The 23,841-nt window shown below is 50.0% G+C and overlaps 2 protein-coding genes across 6 annotated transcripts in view; one reads left to right on the forward strand and one right to left on the reverse strand.

Moving 5' to 3' along the window:
- Window positions 1-23,841, reverse strand: part of C12H7orf50 (chromosome 12 C7orf50 homolog) — a 120,557-nt gene that overhangs the window by 61,893 nt on the left and 34,823 nt on the right. The window lies entirely within an intron of this gene.
- On the forward strand, window positions 1,162-6,208 carry GPER1 (G protein-coupled estrogen receptor 1). Its single transcript, XM_010596249.3, has 2 exons — window positions 1,162-2,086; window positions 4,241-6,208. The coding sequence occupies exon 2, from the start codon at window positions 4,583-4,585 to the stop codon at window positions 5,675-5,677; it is 1,095 nt and encodes a 364-aa protein (XP_010594551.2). The 5' UTR covers window positions 1,162-2,086; window positions 4,241-4,582; the 3' UTR covers window positions 5,678-6,208.

Genomic DNA, 23,841 nt, shown 5'->3' on the forward strand with positions numbered 1-23,841 from the left:
TAAGCTCTCATTAAATGTTCACTTAAGCACTTACAAAAGCTTGTCAAGTTCCACAAACACTTCGAGTCCAACACTGCCCCTCCACCCCAGTAAACATGAGCTAGGGTGCAGTGGGTGGGAACCCCTTAAGTCTGGGCCTCTGCCTGACACTAACTAGTCCTGCAATGGTTGACGAGTTACCTAACCCCCAGTGCTTTGATGAGAAGCTGCGTCCTAGATGGTGAGGTCACAGTTGAGCTGTCTGACGCTAAGAGTAAGCCAGAAGCAGGAAATCAGAACACATCTGCCCCGTGAGCCCCCAAGGCTAACACCCCGAGAGTGCACTCAAGGGGGCTGGGAGCTAAGGCTCTTCCTCGCCCCGAGGAAGTCGTGGGTGCAGCTTTTAGGCCACGTGTCCTGGAGATCTCAAGGTTTTGGTTTTTAATTTCATTCATATATTTCATCCAAGAAAGTCATGCTTTCTCATGACTCATTTCCTTCAAAGTGGAGTCTCGGGAATCCTCAAGGCTGAAATCATCTTGAGTTCACAGCTGATGAAAGATATGTCCAAAGTAAAACCAGCCTCAATTATTTTATCATGTCACTCAAATATAAAATAAAATATAAAAGCTACAATATCAGAGTCGAAGAATATCTAAAAGCTGGCAGGAATCCTGAATGGTAGTATTTTTCCATTAAAAATTTAACACAGTATTCTGTTCCAAAAATGTGTATTTTCCAAAACACATACTGAAAAGGTTTTAAATTATTCTCACACAGAACACCTTGAAACTTGTCTGAACAGGCTCGTTACAGAAGATTTGAAGGGCAGCCACTCTGTCCACTGCTACCTGGAATAAGCGACCAGCCAGGTGACCCAAAGCTGCACAGACCATCTTTGGGGAGGAGTACACACTGGCTCTCACAGACTCCTCAAGGCTGCAGCGATGAAATTTCAACTTTACCGCTTCCAAAGCTAAAAATCGCAGAAGAGACCCAGGGGAAGTCCATTGAGAGCAATGGAGCCGGCAGCTCTTGGAAAAGTTGCACTGTTTGGCTCAAGCTGCAGGCAGCCTAGCCCTGTGGTCCCAAGCTGGCCCAAGTCCACCCCCCGTAGGGACTCCAACTCTGTTGCCCCCCCCCCCCACCTTTCCAGCCTCCCGCCACCACGGTCCACAACACTCTAACCACCGGCAGGTGGGGTACATGGGAACACTCTGGGCTCAGCTAGAGGTTGCTCCCTGGAGGTCCATTAGCTCTGCCTGCCCGATGCCTGAAGCCAGCATCTTGCAGGGAGGGGAGGGTGTGGGCCCTTGAACTGTCACCAACACGCAGATGTTTTCATCAGTCAAAGGAGGGCGAAGGTTAGTGTTTAGAGCAGAGAAACTACTTTGATACCCAATTTACTCGCCAAAAATGGCTGTTACTTCTTAGGTTTAAATATCTTTGTGAAGTTCATAGATTAAATTCTCTGTGCGTTACTCATGTGCTATTACCTAAATTTATGAAATCTAGTGTTTAGTTTTAAAATCAGTCAGTTGCTAAAAGAAGCAAGAATGTTTAAGTTTCAACAAATAGGTTATTACCGAAAAGATAAACAGTACCCAGTACAATCCTTTTAAACCCAAAAAAGTTTTGTACCAGCAGGTGAAGAAACGCAGTTAAACTGGAAACTCCGGTAAAAGCATGCTCAATGGGGCTGACTCATTGCCAAAGTGAAGGAGAAAAGGGCCAGCAAAAAAATGGTTAATGCTGGCCAGGAGAGGAGGCGCCCAGCCCTGAAGGAGGCTCGGGAGGGGCCTGGGAGCCTATAAAACCCCAGCACGAAGGGAGGGTGCAGACCCAGGAGCAGAATCACACTCTGAGGGTGGCCTGTCACACCACTCTCCCTGCAGCGGCCAGGGTCTTTCTCCTCCTGCTGTTCCCAAGATGCTCCAGGATCACCCTACAGGCTGAGTTCACCCGCCAGTCCAGATCCCCCTCGCTGGGAAGCCACAGATGCACCTGCATTCTGGCATGGGCAAGCCCCCCAAGGCTGCCTGGGGCCCCATGACCATGAGCACGGGCTGCCAGGGGCCAGTACGAAGCGGCGATGGGCACCAAACAGGTAAGCCGTGACCTCCCCTCTGGGTCATGTCCATGGGTGCTGGGGGAGGTGGTCCAGGCAGGCAGAGCAGGCAGCTCCATGTAAGTGGCCACAAGTTTAAGGCTAACTGCTGCCCCTTTATTGTCATGAGTGGACATGGTGCCCTCTGGTAAGAGCAGCAGCACGGCCGTGAAGACTGCTGGAGGTGACTGCTCCCCACTAAGGAAGCCGAGTGCTCTGAGATTCTCGGGGTGGCCACAGAAGGGAGACTCCGTGTGAAGGCACCTCTTGTAACACATGCCAAGATAATACCATCCAATAGCCTGTCATATTCTGTTCAAGCAAGTATACATCTCACTCTAGAAAATAAGGTGGTCAGGCTCTAAGTCGTATTCCTTTCAATGAAAATGCTGCCCAGCAGTAGGGCAACTGGGGCATCAACAGTCCTTCACGATACAATAGATCTGACAAGAGCGTGGGCTTGTTGCCTTGACCTGGACAAGCCAAGGAAATCTATTCCATGCTCAGCCTTCTATTTGTAAGTTCAAGGCCAACTTTAACAAGGACCCTGTGTCAGAAGTAGATTTCATACTTGGTTCCTACATCCTTCTGTTAAACCATTACAGAATAACAGTGCTTGTCCCAGAATCCAATGGCTCCACTTGTACAAGGAAGACATAAAGGACTGGCTTTGCCCAGGTAGTTTACTTAACAAGTACAGGTAAGAGAACAAATACATGCTGAGGGCTTTTACTCACCGTCTTAATTTTCTGTAAAACTGTAGTCTAATCCTTTCCAAAATTTTTACATTTAAAGAGCAAAATAAGTACTCTGAGCAGTTTTTAAAAAGTGGTTACATATAGAGGCTAAATACAAACGTTGCAAAGAGATCTAGAGAACAGTGACATTTACTGGTTCTATCAGCATTACCTACCAAAGATGAATAAAGACTGCAAAATAACAATAAAAATCACACTGGTCAGTTCCAGCTAAGCAAAGGTTATTGGATATTTTTAAAGCGATAATTGATACCAAGGCAGTGATTTTTCTCCCCAAGAAGTGTCTGCAAGCAATAGGTAAAAAAAATCTCCAGTCTAATACGTCAACACTTCCAAGTGGCTCTTTGTAGTGTTGGAGGGTAAAATGAAAACCCACAGAGGAGACGAATCACGTCAATCTCACAGACTCACGTACTCCCAACCCCAGGCTGCTCAGTCTTGTTGTTGGGGCTCTGCTGTGTTTTGTGGGGTGTTTGGTAGGCAGTCACCCTGGCCCTGACCATCAAAAATGTCTCCAGACATTGCCAAGTGTCCCCTGGGAGGTCACGGTTGCCCCAGGTTGAGAACCCCTGGCTGACTCCATGGGGAACTCTGGGGAGCACAGCAAAACCAAAGGACAAGAAACTCATCCCAGCAGAGCTGATGAACCCCACCCACTGGGGCTGAACTGCCACTTCCCGTACCCCTCTGTAACTAACAAAAATCCTCCACCCTGACATTACCCAGCTTCTGGGTTACAAAAAGCATTCTAAAAAATACTCCAGGTTTCAAAATCAGCTATTACAACACTGGATAAGACTTTAAATATTGTTTCCTAAAATAATTACTACTTTTATTTCTTATTCTCTCTCTTTTCCATTCTGCATCATGAAGACAGTTTTGTTTTCGGCACCCAAACTCAATACAGCATTTGCAAAAGAGCTAAAATTCTTTTAGAATTTTACTGCAGCAGAAGAGATTCTGCCCCAGTTCCCACGAACTTCCCTGGATCCACCATCTTCCAGAAAGCTGGGTTTTTCCTTCTTATCTTTTTCTCTTTTCAACAGCTGATGGGGTACATTATACTTCCTCTCCAGACAAACAGTACTTTTCCTAAGGTTTTCATACCCCATACCCATGTTACTTCATAAGTCTGCTATTTGGCTTTTTTAAAAGCATCCCACACAGGAGAAGGGCAGCTTGCTGACCAGCTCCTATGTAGCCTGAGAGGCAACGGGGCCCTCAAGAGAGTGGCGTCTTTTCTACACTTGGTCCTTCTGCTTCAGTTCAGTGATCACTGTCTCTCTCTCTCTGAGAGAGTGTCACCAAAGCCCCCGGTCTCCCCTCATCCATCTGTCCCTGCATGGACCCACCTGAGGTATTCCCAGCCCTAACCCCCTTCTGCATGTTCCCCTAGGTCCCCAGGCAACGAGGAAGCCCTGAAGGGCAGCTCCAGACAAGGCGGCTAGAGGTCACCAGGAACAGGTCACCAAAGAGCATTGAAGGCACCATGGTCAGCTATCAGCTAAGGTCTTTCCACTGGGATGTCAACCGCCACATCCAGTTTTCCAACTTCCTGCAATTAACAAGCCCAGATAGTTACACACTCCACTTGTGCCAAGTTTTTCTTGATTTCACAAACGTCTGACTGGCTTCCAAAAGCAGCACCTTTCTTTCTAGAGATGGATTTGTTGCCTAAGACGGATTTCTCTGCACCTTTTGGTCAGTCCTGAGAGTCCCGTGGTGCAGAGACACAGACATGGAGGGCTATCTGGGCACCACACAGCCTGTCACCCCCAACGACACCCTCATGGACCTGGGCGAGGCACGCTTGCTGGACGGTGCGGCCCTGGCGAACCACACCCGTGCCCTGCAGGAGCACCAGCAGTACGTCATCGGCCTCTTTCTCTCCTGTCTCTACACCATCTTCCTCTTCCCCATCGGCTTCGTAGGCAACATCCTGATCCTGGTGGTAAACATCAGCTTCCGCGAGAAGATGACCATCCCTGACCTATACTTCATCAACCTGGCTGCTGCTGACCTCATCCTGGTGGCCGACTCGCTCATCGAGGTGTTCAATCTGGACGAGCAGTACTACGACATCACTGTGCTCTGCACCTTTATGTCACTCTTCCTGCAGATCAACATGTACAGCAGCATCTTCTTCCTCACCTGGATGAGCTTCGACCGCTACATTGCCCTGGCCCGGGCCATGCGCGCCAGCCTCTTCCGCACCAAGCAGCACGCGCGGCTGAGCTGCGGCCTCATCTGGCTGGCCTCGGCCTCAGCCACGCTGGTGCCCTTCACAGCCGTGCACCTGCAGCACACCAAGGAGGCCTGTTTCTGCTTTGCCGACGTGAGGGAGGTCCAGTGGCTGGAGGTCACCCTAGGCTTCCTCGTGCCCTTGGCCATCATTGGCCTCTGCTACTCGCTCATTGCACGGGTGCTTGTGGGTGCACACCGGCACCGCGGCCTGCGGCCCCGGCGACAGAAGGCGCTGCGCATGATCTTTGCAGTGGTCCTCGTCTTCTTCATCTGCTGGCTGCCAGAGAATGTCTTCATTTGCGTGCACCTGCTGCAGCGTCCGCAGCCAGGAGCATCCTCCTGCAAGCAGTCTTTCCGCCATGCCTACCCCCTGACCGGCCACATCGTCAACCTTGCGGCCTTCTCCAACAGCTGCCTGAACCCCCTCATTTACAGCTTTCTCGGGGAGACCTTCAGGGACAAGCTGAGGCTGTACATCGAGCAGAAGACAAACATGTCGGCCCTGAACCGTTTCTGCCATGCCGCCCTGAAGTCGGTGATGCCGGACAGCACGGAGCCATCAGATGTAAAGTTCAGCAGTGCAGTGTGAAGGGCGAGAGGGCTCCCCCAAGATGCACCTGTGCACAATAGGAATGTGCAGGTGGCTGGGCCAGGTGGGCAGGCGGGCAGGTGATACTTACTGCTGCCCCCTTGGTCCGAGCACCCTGGGACTCCGCAGTGCCTTGGCCACGGCCATGCAGCTGGCCACCCTCAGTCACTAGAGAAATTGTATGCAGGCTCTCTCGGCTCTGCACTGCCTGGCCACTGGCTGCTTTCACCCACAGAGGCTGGCACGGAGGTCATCTGAACCTGGCAAAGAGCCACCGAATGTCTGCTGGCCCTCTGCTCTTGTCCGCACGATCGGCATCCCTAAGTCATAGGGGTACTGCTGACCAGCAAAGACAGAGGAGGGAGGAGGTGCCTGAATGAAATCACCATGAATCTGCCATCTTGGGGGAAAAGCAAAGTCTGGAGACAGAAGACGCTCAGAGGCATAACAGTGTATTTTCCATGTTTGTGGTTTGTACCTTACTATGTACATGCTGACAAGCTTACTATTAAAAAGGAAGAGAGAACGGCCCCTTGTTCGTGTACACACTGATTGTTCTTTGTCTCTCAGATTGTCAGCAGCCGCGCTCCTGGTCACCCTGCCCCACCTTATGAGTCAGGATGTGTGTAAATCAGCTGCGTCAGTTACAAGGTTCTCTAGTGAAATGCCCTCCTCCTGCTCTGAGATGCTAACTTGCTTGCTGTGTGTGTGTAACAGCCTCTGCAGCTAAGTTAGCATGGTATGAGGTTGTGAGAGCTGGCAGGTGGGGTCAAGTGAATGCCACCATGGATGGCTCCAGCGTCTCTGGTCATAGGGTGCGCCCCCAGAGATGGCAGTGAGGGCATCTGGCCACAGAATGCCCCCCGACAGTGACAGCAGTCGGGGTGTCTGGTCATAGAATGTGCCCCCACAAAAACAGCAGTGGGCAATGGTGACTATAGTGTAAACTGCTCCTCACAGTGTGAAACCCACAGAGCAAGTTCTACCACAGACTGAGGACAGGCCCCAGTCTGCAAAACGTTGACTCCCCTTTTCTAGAAAGTTCTATGTGGTGCTTTGCAGTGCACCATGCTCATGGGCACTAGCTGTGAGGGCTGCGTGTTCTGACCCTAGTGGCCCCAAGGACTGCTCATGCTGCCTCCCATATCCCCCGAGAGGGCCTGCTGCCTGCCACCGATTAGCCAAGATACAATAGCCTGGGTGGGGCCTCAGGAAGGGTCTCCTTGGGAGAGCACAGGAAACTTTCTTGCTGATGAGACATGAACCCCATTTTTAGTTTCGATAGTTTCTATGGCTATATTCCATTTAGAGCTATGATGCTGGGTTTTGTTTTAATTTATGATAATGACAAAGTTTTCTTTATAAATAAAAGAAAAAGGTGAGCCAATTTAGAGAAAACATTTGGGGAGAGATCATCATGGATACGGCACAATCGTGCAGACGAGCTCGGGGTGCCAGGGAGCCCTTCTGACACCTGGAGGCCGTGTTCAGCCGCTGGAGCTCCGGGGCTGGCTAGGGCTGAGGCTGCTGCAGAATCAGCCCGTGGAGCAGGGCGCTGCTGGCGCTGCACGGCCCAGCGCACTGGCTCACCCGTTCCTGGGGCTAAACGCAATGACGTTGTGCATCCAAAAGAAGCCCCTTCCCCTCCCTCCCCGAGCCCTTCTTTCTTGCTGGACATGGTTGTGCTTCGGAGGAGAGGAGGCTGGGTCAGACTGCCACTGGATGCGCACATCCCCCACAGTGGATACACGTATCCCCTCTGACCCAGTCACCACAGATGCTAATCTCCAAGAAGAGTGTCCTCCCAAGTAAATATTTGCATTTATACAACCCTGACCTTGGCATAAGACCTGCTTTCTAAATAAACATCCCGACTCAACCCAAGGACAAGACAATAACAGATTTTCTCAGGACAGTTCCCATGGCAGGTAGGCCTGTGACAGTACGGGTGATGGTCATGGTGGTCATGGGGGGGTGGCCTCGGAGGTGGTCACAGGGTGGTCACCGGAGGCATGGTCATGGTGGTCACAGGGGTGTCTATGGGGGCAGTTGGGGGGTGTCCATGTGATCGTGAGGGTATCCATGGAGGTGGTCAAGCGGGTGGTCAGCGGGGTGTCACAGTGGTCAGACAAGGTTCCCACGTGGAGAGGCATCCTGAGGACATGGTGCCTTCACCTGCACATACTTGGGAGCATCAAGATGCTGGAGCAGCTCCCTTGGAAGAGCCTCCATGCACCCCCTCATCTGCCCTGAGCACTTCCCTAAGTCACCACATCCACAAAGAGCACAAACACCATGTCTGTGTCCTAGGAGAGTGAGTCTAAGTGTAGGACAGGAACTTGCCCCCGTGCTGCTGCCCTGGGGGCGACCCGTGTCAGGAGCAGAGCCTACGGCTGTGGCTCAAACCTCAACAGAGACACTTTTACAAGATGCATTCGAGGTGTGCAGTACCTCGACCTCAGCGTCGGCAGCAGGAGAAGGGCCTCCGTTCTGAATCGCAGTGTGTGGTGCTGGACTGAAGCACCCCCACTGACCCCCAACGGCACCAAGGCATCCACCAATGCCATCACCGTTCCTGTCCCAGTACAAAGTGGCACTGGAAGGCCACTTTACAGACACACCAAGACTGGAGACCCAATATGTTTAACAGCCAACTCTTCCCAGGATGGGGACAAGAATGAACAAGACCTAGTGTCAGGTCCTGATGGTAATCCTATGAGGGGTGCATTACAGTATTGAGTTCTGATGTACCCCTATAAGGGGCACGTTATCCTCATCACACAGATAAAGAAGCTGATGCTCAAAATCTTAAATGGTGAACTGCGTTGCCGGGAAGTGAGCCTGGTCTCCCAGCTCCGAGCCTGCGTTCCTCCTCAGTGATACTCTCTGCAGGCGGCCCCCTGGGGTCGGTCAAGCCAGGCCCCACCTCACAGGAGCTGTGTAGAGACAGGGCACCCTGAGCATCAGGGTCCAATGAGGCCATGGCCTGGACTCTCTCCCACAGCTGCATCAGGAAGCGCAACGGCGGCAGAGACACACCCTCCTAGGCTACTGGGTGGAAACCACATCTGACCAAGGCCCCAAACCACCAGCCGAGGGCAGGGCCGCTCACGCCTCTTCAGGTAGCCCACTCCCCGGCAGAACAGAGGGGCTCCCCCAGGTCCTGGTCCACCTCAAGGTCGCAGAGTGCCTGCCCGTCCTGCGCATGTAGGCAGACCACAGACCCAAGAGCACTGTTCTGCCTCCTGTGCCATCTGCTTCTCCTAGCTACACACACAGCCATCTCGCCAGAGGCACCCTTGCTTGCGCTGCCAGAGGACAGGCTGCATGGGCTGTAGAGCAGCACCTGCCATGGCCCTCGGACCTGGTTTCCTGGTCTGTGAAATCAGTGGGGAGCTGCTCTGGGGTCAATGAGAGGCTGCTGGTAGGCACTGAGCTGGCCCAGGGCTGTGGGGAGGGCAAATGACACAAAGAAGCTACGAGTTCTTTCTGAGCCTCGGGAGAAGCGGGCGCCGGCTGAAGTCTCCTTTGACCCTGAGATCCATCGCAAGTCGGCGGGTGTGAGACAGCAGGGACCAGAACCCCAGGGGCTGTGACTCCGGTGCCGGCCTGCCCCACCCACACCAGCACATGCTCTCGGCAAACCATTCGTCTGAGAGCTGGGGCTAATTTAATTATTCTGGGCAGGAACACCGTAAGATAAAATCAAGGCGTTTTAATTGCTTTGTTGTTTCCTGGTAACCCAGCTCTCACGGCACACTAATGCTTTCTAAACCCCACAGACCGCTTCAAAGGGCATAGCTGGAGCGCAGGAGAACACATGTATTAGCAGAGTGCGACTCCATCATTTTCTCTGTGCTAATAATTAACTCTTGATTATACAAGGGTGACACAGCCCTTCCTTCCCTCCCAGACCACGTGTTCCTCCGTGGCAAGGACAGGTACCATCCACCTTACTGAACGCATCTCTGTGTACCTTCAGTCTTAGAAGGAGGGGTGGGGGGCAGAACAGCAAGCAAACCTTCGGAGAGGTCTCGTCTTCGTAGTGGTGCAGGTGAAGCAATCTGAACCGATCTTGCGTATGTCAAGAATTGAGCAAATTACTGAATGTGCAGATGCCCGTGGTGTGTGGGGGTGCAGACACAGAGGGGAGGAAGGCTGAAGGTGAGGCCTGTGGGAAGGGGCGGGAACCGGGGTATCACTTTAAACGCAGGATTTTTAGAGCAATAATATGTACGTGGGCGTATACGTGTACATACAGTGCATGTGTACTAGTGTAAGTGTGTGTGTGTACACTGAGAATGCCTGACATGTGTATGTGCACATTCACGTGTGTATGTAAACACACACATTCGTATGGATTCCCTAGCTCTGTCTGCCCAAAGGGTCTAGAAAAAAAGAAGTCAGTGCTGTGGGCCCAGCCGGTGCCCAGGTCCTGCCCTCTGATACTAGTCCCCTCTAAACAGAACCAGGACACCTTGCAAAGTGGGGGGTTAGGGTGAGGCAGGAAGGTACAAGAGGAGCCCTGGAGCCAAAAGGCAAGAAAAGCTTCAAAAAAGGATGGGATCACATCAAAAGGAAAAAGGACACCAGGGCTAGCTGGAAGGGCTCCCACTGGCTAAATTATAATTTACACTAAAAAACAGAACCATGAGTCCATTTCAATGATAAACAGGTATAAATATATTTTAATAATAAATAAGCAAAACAAAGTAAAATAACAAACACAGGAATGAATGAATGAATGAGTGAGTGGTGAGGAGTCCTGCTGACAGCTGACCAGCAAAGGTGGAGGAAGCGCTGGAGTTGGAAGGCCACCGCTCTGCAGCTCTCACAGCCAAGACAAGCAGGTGAGAAGCGTGCAAGGCTGCCCCACCCGAGGGTGCTACTAGAGGTGCAGGGCGTGCGTATTCACTACACAGGGAAAAATAATCGCACAAGTCTTACTTGGGTGACTGCAGCATCCATGGTGCGGGGAAACGGACACAGTGCTCTCCCAGATGTGATACCCGCCCAAAGTATATCACATCGATGTCCTGATCTAAGGGTGCATAACCTGAACCCAATCAGGAGGAAGCACCAGAAAAACCCAAAATGTGGATGGGGGCCAGGATTCACCAAAAAGGTCACTGTCATAGAAGACTAAGAAAAGTGAAGGGCTGTCCCAGACTAAAGGAAACTAGAGACATGGAGACATAAACACTGATGGTGCAGTGGTTAAGTGTTCAGCTGGTAACCGAAAAGGCTAGCAGTTCGAACCTACCTAGTAGCTCCGCAGGAGAAAGACCTGGCGATCTGCTCCTGTAAAGATTTCAGCCTAGGAATTCCTATGAGACAGTTTTACTCTGTCACGTGGGGTCGCTATGAGTCAAAAATTGACTGGACGGCACCCAACAACAACAAAGAGACATAATCACTCAAACCAACATGAGATCCTAGAGGGCTGAGCTACGAGTAGAAAAAATGCCACCTGGATTTTATTGGGTCCATTGACAGAACTCGAATACCTTGGAAGATAGACGTGTTGCACTGATGTTACAATTCCTGCAAATGACAGCTGCACTGTGATTATATAAAAGAATGTGCTTATTCTTAGCAAATAAACACTAAAGCCTTTAGAGGTAAACGGGCATGATATGTGCAACCTACTCTCAGATGGTTCAGGGAGAAGGATACACACACAAATACATACATTAATTTACATAGTTAGAGAGCGAGCACGTGTGAGCACAATCATGCACGCAAACATGGAAGCAAATGGGGCACAATGTTAGCAAAGCAATTCCACTCCCAGGCACAGGCCCAGAAAACCTGGAAACAGGTGTTCAAACAAGAACTTCCAGAAGGTTTACTGCAGCACGATCCACAACACCCAAAGGTGGAAACAAGCCAAGTAACCATCCACAGGTGATAGACAAACACAACGTGTCCCATCCACACAATGGAATACTACTCAGCCATAAGGAGGAATGAAGTCCTGATGCATGCCACGACATGGATGAACCTTGACAACATGACGCTGAGTGAAAGAAGCTAGGCACAAAAGGACAAATACTGTATGAATGCCCAGAATATGTTCGATGGACACAGGGCTCCCATTTGGGTAGATGAAAAAGTTCTACAACTAGACAGTGATCATGGTTGCACAGCACTGTGAATGCACTCAATGCCAGTGAACTGTACAATTCAATGGGTGAACTATATAATATATAAACTATCTCTCAAGCTGCGGGCCATTTTTCCTACAGTGGCTTCCCATCCCCAGCAGACATGTACAGTCACTGCAGAGCCATGGACGTAGTGGCTGCAGCTGTGCTCTCTAAAGTGGCTTCACCCCACAGGGGGAGCTGGGATCCCCATTCTGCTGCCCCACATGCACGGCCACAAACCACGGCCTGAAAACGCAGAGGTTGAATCCTGGAAGCCATCCTCTACCACTTGCTGTAAGTCTTCTAATGAAAGTGCTCCCTTCTTACTTACGCCTAGCAAATCAAGTTTTATTTTATTTTCCACAGTGGGAAACTAATTATCCGGGGTGTCTTTTGATATGCTTTTAAATTAAAACTAAAGAGGAGCTTTGGTAAAAAGTAAAGCTGAATCTACCATGCCGTTCTCAGGGATCACGACAAAGAAGGGCAGGGGTATCGCAGGTGTAAATATCACAGGTGTATTGCAGGTACATCGCAGGGGGCTGAGGACACCTGAGCCCACCAGCTGGTCAGGCTCAGCAGCCTGCGTCCATTGTCCTGACCTGGCATCCCCGTCTGACCCTCGCACAGAACCACACACACGCAGGAAGGAGACAGAGTGATCATCTGTGTGCTGTCCCCAGGCAATCTGCTCAAAACGCTGAAAACAACATTTTTATTCCTCAGGATGCTATGATGTCACTTTAGCTATTTCTATTCGATTTGTGATGAGCTTGCCTACTTCCTGCCTGGAAAACCTTGAAGACTCACAGGTGAGTAACACCCAGTGTCCTGTGGATGCACATGCAGGCAGCAGGTACTTGTCGGCCCCTCCTTCAGACCAGGTAAGATGCCCAGGTCAGACACCTAGGTGCGAGGTGGCTAGCTCCAGCTTTCTGCATCAATCATTACCAAGACCTGGGGAAGAAAAGCTTGCACTCCCTAAATGAATGATCAGCTGGGAAGTGTTTGTGAGCACCCTTTGCAGAGAGTGTCAGGGTGCTAGGCCGTCTCACTTCAGGCTTAATCAGTACTCTGTGTGCCTAGGTTTTTGACAGATGAAAGTGGATGCCCAGCTTATACCACGAACAAGGTGAAGTAAATGCAGGAGGAAGGAAAGAAGGGAGGCAGGGAGGAAGAAAGGGAAAAGGAAAGGAGGGAAGAAGGCAGGAAGGAAGGAGGAGGGAGGGAGAGAAGGGAGGAGCTATCTGTGAAATGCCCACCACACCCCAGCCCCCACTCCCCCAGGAGGTGGTGCCCACCACACCCCAGTCCCCACTGCCCCGGGGAAATGGTACCCACCATGCACCAGCCCCCACTCCCTGGGTGCAGCAGCTTCCGTGCTGCCCTGGGGTCCTCAGCACAGATGTTTCGTGGGTGACTGACTCCACATCACCCACAGGCATAGCCCCTGAGAGGACAGGGCCTAGTCAGCCAGCCCCAAAAGCTTTGGGAATCGGCTCAGGGCACAGAAACAGGGACCCCAGGGAAGTGGGGATACACATGACCGTTGGAGCGAGTGGGCCAGGGCTAGAGCTGGGAGACCCAGAAAGGCCCTCTAGGACCAGGCCTGGCCCCATCAGTGCTGCCGAAGGTCAGGTGAGGTGGACTCAGCGCTGCCCCAAGGGCACAGGGTCAGGACACCCTGAAAGGCTGTCAAGACCCCAAGTCTGCTGTGAACGCCAGCAGCCAGTGCACCATGCGCCCCGTGTCACACCCACCCGATTCTGTGTGGTTAGAAAGTCAGCCACTCTGGGTTAATCTGATTTTTGCCATTGTCTAGTGGGTGGGGGATCCAGTCTGGGAACAAGAGCTTTATCTCAGGACACCAGCTGCAGGGCGCCTGGAGAGGCTCCAGCAGTTATAGAAAAGTGAGACCCATCTTACCAGAGCCCTGGCTCTGTCCAATGCAAACACCTACCAACATGAGGGCTCCTCAGGGGGAAATGCAGCTGAATCATGCATGTTCATGCGAAGTGCCTGTTACTTCTCGCCCCTCCCTCCTCTCCCTGTGGTAACCAAAGTGTTGGCTACACCTCCGCCTTCCAGTCTGACTTCTCACTGTGACCAACTCCTCTTGGAGAATGGACTAGTTCCCACAATGCCTGGGCAGGGATCACAGAGGCAGCATTCGAAAGGCACTGTGGGGTTGGGCGGACGGGGCTCACCTCTTGCTCTCAAGGCCCAGGGGGCAGATAGAGTCCAGCTCTCGTCCCCAAGACCTATGGGGTGGGTGGATAGGGCCCAGTTCTGACCCTGAGGTCTTGTAGGGTGGGCGAACGGGGCCTAGCTCTCATCCCTGAGTCCTATGGGGTGGGCAGAAGGGGTCCTGATCTCCTTCCCGGGGCCTGTGAGTCAAACAGATAGGACCCAACTCTCATCCTTGAGGACCCTGTATCCATACAGCCTCCAACTCTGTGTCACTCTGAGGTTCCCATGGATATACAGGTGAGTACCCCAGCCCCAGGAGCCTTCATGCTGCCTCAGGGAGCAGCAAGCCCATCGCCGCACCATGAGAAAGGGTGGGCACAGACAGGCCCTGCCCACGATACTCATCTTCTTTGCTGATGCGAAAGTGAGATGACCTAGGAATGAAGAAAATAAGAGCAGCCTTCCTTCTCAAATCACCACCTGCATCCATTCACTTGGCCCTCTAATCCCAAGGAACCATGATGACAGCAGCAGAACCAAGCCCTACTCATCGCAGGGCTGACAAACTGGTGGTTCTGCCCTCAGAAAAGCCTCTCCCGCGAGAGGCCACAGTGTGTTCCCTGTCTTCAGGGCAGCCCCCCAACTGTATGAGAAAGCCCCTGAGGTCATTCAGAATTTCAGCTTTTGGAAATGATCGATTAGTTGTTCAGACCAACCCTACTATTGAAAACAACAGGGATGCTGGGCTGGGTAACAGGTATGGAAATCTACACAGAGAAGCATGGGCGAGCTCAAAGGACAGTGGGACCTCTCAGACCAATTTCTGAGTGAGAGCTTGGTGAGGTGAGCAGTTAGCTAAGCACCAAAGCCAGGCATGCCTGAGGACACCTGCCACCGGGCTCCCCACCTAAGGGCTGTATGCTCTAAGCAACGGGCTGAAAAGCAGGTGATAAGAGCTCCCACCCTTTGCCTCCATCCTGTACACAAGAGCAGAACAACATGTATATACACACATACACGTGCCCACTTGCACATGCACACACACCACACACACGCATGCATTCACACACGTACACCTATACACATACACACACGTGCACACACGTACATTCACACACCCCTATCTGTAGCCGACTGGAGGAAAGCCCACCTTGGTCCTGCAGAACAAGAAGAAATCCATCTTTGAGCCGTTGTGGGGCCACATAGATCTGCACAGGGATTCGCGGCCAAGTGCCAAGAACCTGGGTGGGCTAGGACCTCAACCTTGGACAAAACTGGAGAAAGTCCTGTTAGCTGTACCCCCAACACCTGGCATGACCCAATGAAAACCCTCCTGGATGAGGACACAGCTGTCCCAGGCCTCTGGACGTGCCCATCAATAGTTTTCCAGAAACGGTGACCAAAAAGGAGGCAAAAACAGCCAGATGAATATGCAAATAAGGAGACTGCAGAAATAAAACCAGGAGATGCAACAGACAGCACAGACAACCTCCCAAACTTCAGTGCTGGAATATGAAATGCAGGCCCTAAGACATCGTTGCTTATCACATTTAAAGAAACAAATGACAAACTCAAAAGTATCCGCAGGGAACATAAAAGCTATAAAAAGCAGTTTAGGAAACAGGCCGATTCCTTGAAAAGCACAAACTGCCACAACGCACAACTCATATGAAAAAGATATTTGAACAGCCCTATAAGGAAACTGAACTCCCAATTTAAAAACTCCTGAAAAAGAAATCTCCAGACCCAGATGGTTTCACTGGAGACTCTCCCAGAAGTTTAAAGAATAAATGCCAGTGCTACATGATCTGTTTCTGAAACAGAAGAGGGAATGCTGGCCAATATTCTATAAAGCCAGTGTTACCCTGGTATCAAAACCAGATGAAGAGTACAAGAAGAGAAAATGACAGGCCATTTATCCTCCATGAATATAGATGCAAAAATCCTTAACAAAATATTAGTAAATAGGATTCAGCTACATTAAAAAGTATACACCATGACCAAGTGGGATCTATTCCAGGGATTCAAGGCTGGGTCAACATTCACACATCCATCCCTGTAATCTGGCATGTCAACAGGCTGAAGAAGAAAAATCACATGGTCGTAGTGACTGACAGAGAAAAAAGCACTTGGCAAAATTCAACATGCATTCATGATAAAAACTCTCAGAAAACTAGGAATGGAGGGGAATTTCCTCAAGTCGACGAACAGCGTTGATTCTGTGTGGAAGAAGGAGACAGAGACTTAAGACAGAGGACTGTAAGTCACTGTGGACCTGAGCCAGAGAGCATGAAGGAGTACAACATCATGAGGGGCCACTGGCATGTTCAAAGCAAAACAATGACAGCTATGAGCCAACTTCATCATCAGTGGATCACTCTGACGTGACACACCAGTGAAGAGGCTACTGCGGTCACTTGGGTGAGGCGGTGGCCTGGACCAGGTTGGGAAGACAAATGCGCTGAGGAGTAGAGATGCTGGATATATGTTCAATCAACAGGGGTCCTCTCATGGACTGGACACAGGGAAGAGACTGAGGTGAGTCAAGGGTGAATGCAGGATTTCTGCATGAGCCATGAACCAATGATGTTGCCATTAATGGGGAAGGCGGTAGATGGAAGGCATTTGGGAGAGAAAACAGGGATCTCCACTGGACAATTAAATTCTGAGTCCCCTGTTAGACACCCATGGAGCTCTGAGGGCATAGTAGTTGTAAAGCTCGGCTGCTATCCAAAAGGCTGGAAGTTTGAATCCACCAGCCGCTCCCTGGAAACCCTTTGGAGCAGATCTATCCTGTCCTGTAGGGTTGCTATGTGTCGGAACGGACTGGATGGCATTTTTTTTTTTTTATCAGACACTCAAGTGGGATCCTGAGCATTGAATGGATTTTAAGTCTGACATGCAGGAGTAAAGTCTGGGCTGGAGATGTGTCGGTGTGGTTGGCAATGGCATTCAAGGCCTCGACCCTGAGTGGGAGTGAGCAGAGACAGAGAAGAGAGCTTCGCACAAGGCCCAGAGCTTGCACTACAGAGCTGTGTGCATCTACCAACCCTCTTCAAATCTATACAACCACAACCTGTCCTTTCACTATGTGTGTCAATTTCACCTTGAAAAATACATAAGCATCAAAAATTTAAAAAATCCACAATGAAATGCTACCACAGACTCTTAAGTTGTCAAAAAGTGATACTATGTGTTATCAAGGAAATGGTGCATCACGGACTCTCATTTGCTGCTGGCAGGAATATAAACTGGTAACTTCTGAGATATAAAACTGGTAACTGCTTCCAACCAGCTCCCAGTGATCCCCCCTCCTGGTGTACACACACTTGGGTAACCCCTACCCTTGTGTGTGGACTGGACACAATGACATGCTTCTAACAGAATGCAACCAAAGTGATGCGAAGACACTTCCGAGACTAGATCATGGGGGGCTGTGACTTCTATTTTGCTCTCTCTCTCCCTGATGAGGCTAGGGGTCCCATACTGTAAGCTCCCTATAGAGGGGCCCATGTGATGAGAAACTAGGGGTAGCCTCTGGCCAAGAGCCTGTGAGGAACTGAATCCTGCCAGTAACGGCAGGGTGAAGCTGGAAGCAGTTGAGCCTTTGAATGAGACAGCAGCCCCAGCCAACACCTCGACTGCAGCCTGTGAGAGGCCCTGAGCCAGAGCACCCAGGTCCCTGACCCTTGGAAACTGTGCTGTTTGGGGAGGCACACATGGAAGAAACAGGAATGTGGCTAAAGAAAAGCAAGGACTGATGTAATTAAAACCAGCACAGATTTACTTCTTGACCAGGGTATGATTTCATTTAAGTTGTATGTACTTTTCCATACGCATACTTCACAATTTAAAAAAAGGAGAGGGGGAGAAAGGAAGGAAGCCTACCGTATATTATGCCTGCCTACAGCCATAAATAAAATTCTTCTACTTTAATCACAACTGCTCAATTTAAAACTCAAGGCTCAATGTAGAATTTAATACAAAAGGTCATGAGCAATTCCCAAACAAAATGGTCTCACTTCTTCAGGAGAACCAAAGGCGTATTTCAAACTCTGCCCCACCTTCTATATACCTTAAAACTTAAGTGAAATAAAAACTGGAAATTAGAGGTGACATTGAATAGACATAGAATCAGTGACTTCAGTAGAGAAGAAATACAGCAATTCTTCCTTCTCTCAAAGTGTAGCCTGGACACAGAAGGACAAATACTGTACAATCCCACTTACATGAAAATGCATATTTCTAGGTTTACAGAACAGGCAAATTCATAGAGGCTGAGGGGGAGAGGGTGATGAGGACTTATTGCTTAAGGGGTACCGAGTTTCTGTTTAGGGAGAGAAAAATTATTTGAAAATGGACAGTGATGATGGTGTTATAGCACACGGCCTGTTGTCTGACCTGCCAATTCTGGGGTTCGCCAGCCCCGTGGGCCGGTGGCCTATTGTATGACCTGATTCCTTAGCCTCTGCAGCCATGTGAGCCAGTAGCCTGTGGTCTGAACTGCCGGTTTGGGATCATCAGCCCCTGCAGCCATGTGGGTCGGAAGAAGCCTACGCCGAACCCACGGATTTGGGACTTGTTAACCTCCACAGCCATGTGAGCCATTTCCTTTATATGGTTTGTGAGTTCTGTGAGAGGTTAGAGCAGATTAGGGAAGCCAAAGATGGGAGGGAGAGTACTGAGGGGAGGGGAAGTAGATGTCTGAGATGATGGAATGGGACAGCAGTTTGGAAAAGCTGGACATCTGGGACATCTTTAACTTCTACCTCATAGGAACCAGCTTTGTGCTGATCCTTATAAAAGAAATTATTTGTTTACTGGAGAAAAAAAAAAAATCCCCTAAATGGGCAAGCTTGAAAAGAAAGAAAAGGTATGTGTAAACAGGGGTACACAGGGCAGGGGAGACTGTTTACTTAACCTAGCTCTCTCTTCCCTCTGAAGATACCTAAATTTATGACCCCCCACATACTTCAGTCCCATAAATAAGCATCTCATAATTCCCTGGGAGGAAGCCCCACGGTGGTGTGCACCATGGCTGGGCCTATGTCTCCTCGGCCTCTCCCCACACTCTGTGCTCTCCTGGACATCTGTGGGGACGCTTCCACAAGCACTGATGAGCCCAGGGTTTGTGTCTCCTCATGGGGCTCCTCTTCGAGCTTAGGTGACCTGACGCCTTGCAAACACCTAGAACCGTTTTGGCTGCCGGCTGCCTGTCAGGTCCAGAAGTATCCAGAAGGCTCCAGAATTTTACCTTAAAAGCTCTTAAGTAAGCTTTAATCTGCCAGTAGCGAACACAAGCAAACTGAAAACCATTAAGAATGGATTTTCTACAAATATAATCTATCCTGAGGAAAAGACCTGCCTGCCGGAGATAAACTCCCTTCTCTCTGATTAAGCTAGATGAGGGCTAGGGGCCTGGTGTGTCTGGAAGACAAGCTGGGACACCCAACAAGATGATGTTCGCAAGCTCGGAGCTCGGCGCCCCATGGGGTGAGGGTGAGGCCAGTGGGGCGGTGCCAGTGGTGGGCTTGGGGCCAGTGGGGGCCTCGGCCACACTCACAGGACTTTAGTACTCACAGAGTTAGTTCAATCCGCAAAGTTATGCAAGGCTCCTAGCTTAATAGTATTATTACTCACTTATTTATTACTCAAGCAAAGCGCCTGCCTGGGACAGGAGCACTACAGGTCTGTGTTCTCGAAGCGCAACGATTTCCCTTATTTATTTTCCTGACTAAAGTCCTGGCTGCATTTAAAAACACAAAGTTCATAAGGCTGTGTAAACCCTAGAGCAGCTCTAGTTTTCAAATAGCTTCCTCGGAGAAACTGATAATGTAGAAGTCATGGGTGTGGGAGGGGGCTTGTTTATTCTGAGGAAGAGAATACGGGGGCAGTAAGAAAGACAGAAAGTGCCAGATGCCTTAATTTATTTCTTACAAAACACAAACAACAGGGAAACTCGATTTATATGCATGGAAACATCTCTAGCCTCTGTCCTACTTATAGATCGAGCCCCTCTTTAGACATACTGGCGACACCATGTCACAGGGGAGAACCGGCTGCAGCCACAGCTGCAGACAACTTCGTTTTCCTGATCCAGCACCCAAGCTGACAGACGTGCAGGAGCACAGACTTGCCAACACCACCTCCTTGTAACCTGGCCAGTGGCTGGAGGCCAAAGCTGGGGACACTTACCGATCACTGGCAGGTACCTGGCACAGGTAAGATGTTTTCCCCACTTCCAGGGGCAGGATGCAGACACCTACAGGGGTGGGCCACAGATGCACTGGGATTCCAGCAAGGCTTCGGGTCTTTCTCCCTCAGGTGCAAGACCCTAGGCTGCATGCCTGCACGCTGCCCGTCACTCCCCTATTGGTTCTGATTGATCTAGGACCCCCGTGCCACACAGAGCCCACCTTCCAGGAGTGCTCAGCCTGGGAAGGTGGAGGGGACGCTTTAGTAAATGAAGGTGGCAAATCCCACCGTCACTGGGAGGGAACACATAGAAAGTGGTCACCAAAGCAGAACACGTTCCAGAGCCCATCTCCGATCTAGGAACGGTGCTCCGTCTAAACCAAACCAGCTGCCATTGAGTTGATTTAGACTCACGGAGTCCCCATGTGTGTCGGAGTAAAAGTGTGCTACACAGGGTTTTCAACAGCTAAATTTTCAGAAGTAGATCACCAGGACGTTTTTCTGAGGTACCTCTGGGTAGACTCAAACCTCCAGTCTTTCAGTTAGCAGCCAAGCATGTTAACCGTGTGCACCATCCAGGAACTCCTCACTCAAGGTCAGAGCCATGGCTCTTTTGGCTTGGGTGAAGCCCACGTATCCACACGGGGTCAGGAGGGAAGCGTCATCCCTGGGTTGAAGGTGTCTTTCAGGTGGAATGTGAAGGCAGAAGCAGCTCTTTGTGAAAAATCACCACGTGGGGCCTACAGGCCAGAAAGCAGAACTTATTACGTTCATTTAAGACAAAGAAGCAATCAGGGGTTATCCTACAATAATCATTAGGATGACATTTTAGCAAACAGAAATGTGGACAGTTCCGGAAGCTCTGTGGTAAGAAGGCTGTTCTCTCATGGACTGTCCTTGTATTTGTTTCAATTCCCAAACTCAACTGTATCCTTAGACATTTGCTGGTGAAACTGTTGTCAAAGCTAGATCTCCTGGTATGAACCCCAAGACTTCTTCAGGAACTCAGGCCATGTTTACATTAAAATAATGATAGCAACAATGGATTGAATTGTGTCCCCCCAAAATATATATTGAAATCCTGGCCCCTAAATCTGCAAATATGATCCTGTTGGGAAACAGGGTTCAGTTATGTTAATGGAATCATACCAGAGCAGACCGGTTCCGGTTCCTAAATCTAATCACTTCTGAGTTATGGAGATCAGAGTAGACACAGAGACACACACATTACACACGGCAGATACCACCAGCCAAGGAACTAAGAAATGCCCAGGGCTACCGACAGGAAGGAACTGACACAGCCCAGAATCTAATTTGGACTTTTAGCTTTCAGAACTGTGAGACAACACACTTTTGTTTGCTAAAGCCACCCACATGTGGTATTTCTGTTATAGCAGCACTGGGTAACCGAGACAAACAGATAATATTGACTGCATGCTTACCACGCACCTAGACCTGTGCCACCCCTTCCACACGCACCATCCCATGGACGCTGAGAGCCCTGTGCCATGCCTTCCACACGCGCTGTCCCGTGAACGCTGACAGCCCGTGCCACACCTTCCACACGCGCTGTCCCGTGAACGCTGACAGCCCTGTGCCACGCCTTCCACACGCGCTGTCCCGTGAATGCTGAAAGCCCTGTGGTGGGCTCAGTGGTTACCTCACTTTATAGGCAAAGAATCCGGTGCTGACAGGGGTTACCCTACCTGAGGAGCCACAGCTAAACAGGCAGCCTGCCTCTTCAGCCACAATCTTATCCACCACATCTTATTATTTTCTGACTCTAATCAAGGAAACATCTACTGGTTTTTATAGTAGTAAACAGGGAGAGCCTGGGTGGTGTAAACAGTTAAGTGCTCAACTACTAACCTAAAGTATTGATGATTTGAATCTGCCCTGGTTGGGGCACTGCCAGTCGGCCCGAGCCTGTGGCCCTGGTTGGGGCGCAGATGGTGAGCCAACACGGTCAACATTCTTCAGTCATGCACATCAGGCCCTGCCCCAGACACCTTCCAGATGGGGGCCTGGGCTCCCCCTTGTTCTTGAGCCAGGTGGTCTGATGGGCCCAACTGCCTGGTCTTAAGGTGACATCTGCGCTGAGTCTTCAGGAATGAACAGGGGAAGTGAGGAAGACTTCACAGCAAGACCCAGCCTGCCTGCCTGTCAGCACTGAGGCCGGGCCTAGCCTCCACTTTCACTCATCCGTCTTCACAAACACTACCCAGGAGCACAGGATGAAAGCTAGCCCATACCTGAGGAGCTTCAGGGTCCCTACTTTGTACGGACACGCTTGGACACCCACACCTTTGCAAGTGCTTTCACGTACGTACTTGGGCAAATGAGGTAGTATTTCCTCCATGTTAACAAAAGTGTATTCCCGAGAGGGGACGGTGCCTCTTATGTGGAAAAATAGGCCATCCTTGTGCCATTAAAATTACCGAAAGAATAGTAAGTCTAAACTAGACACTGTTTATGCTCTAACAGCAGGAGACGTGAGCTTTGTGCCTGGGAAAACCATCTTCAAAGCAGCAACTGTTTTCCCAGCTGTGAATACTCCACCCTGGGAAATCTTTTCATACCATTACAAAAATAATTTTGAAAAGACTGTACAAATACTCCGCCTGATCTGTCCATTCTGGTATTTTAGATTCCAAACTGGAGAGCCTTCTTGAGTGTGCGGTCTGATTAGCCAGTGACTAACACTTCTTACGAACATTAGTGAATGCTAGAATGAAAGAAGCGTCCATAAATAAACGTGGTGTCGATTCACTTAATCAACAACAAATTAGAGGCTTCCTAAGAAGAGCCAGGAAGTGGAAATAATCTTGGCAGAAGACAGGCTATGACAGGAAGCCTACACATTAGCATTTTTCTTTTGTTAATATGCACAATCTTATGGAAGAACAATGTCAGAGAGTTATAATAAAGGAAAAAAATCACGGCACTAGGCAAAATTACCCAGGAAGGAACACACACAAACCACAAATAGGCTCTAGGGCTTCTAAAGAAAATTTCACTTAAGCTTTAAAATATCCCATTTATAACATGACCAATACTCTCAAGATAGTGACTACAAGAACCATTTAAAAAAAAAAAAACCTGTTGCTTTCGAGTCGACTCCGACTCATAGCAACTGCATGACAACCCCTTCTAAAGCCAAGGAGAGAGAAAATGAGCCACTGAGACAGAGGTTTGGTCAGGGAACCTGGGCCTGGGCCTGCCTCTACCGTCTGACACGTGAACAGGTTTTCCTCAACCACCAGTAACCAGCTGCCGTCAAGTCGACCCTGACTCATGGCGACCCCATGTGTGTCAGAGTAGAACTGGGCTCCATAGGGTTTTCCACGGCTGAATGGAAACCCTGGTGGCGTAGTGGTTAAGAACTATGGCTGCTAACCAAAAGGTCAGCAGTTTGAATCCACCAGGCGCTCCTTAGAAACTCTATGGGGTAGTTCTACTCTGTCCTGTAGGGTCACTATGAGTCGGAATCAACTCAACGGCAGTGGGTTTTGGTTTTTATTTATTTATATCTTTCAGAAGTAGATCACCAGGCCTTTTTTCCAAGGTACCTCTGGGTGAACTAGAACCTCTAACTTTTCGGTTAGCAGTCAATTGTGTTCACCATTTGTG

Source organism: Loxodonta africana, chromosome 12 (assembly GCF_030014295.1).
Source record: "Loxodonta africana isolate mLoxAfr1 chromosome 12, mLoxAfr1.hap2, whole genome shotgun sequence".
Taxonomy (NCBI): Eukaryota; Metazoa; Chordata; class Mammalia; order Proboscidea; family Elephantidae; genus Loxodonta; species Loxodonta africana.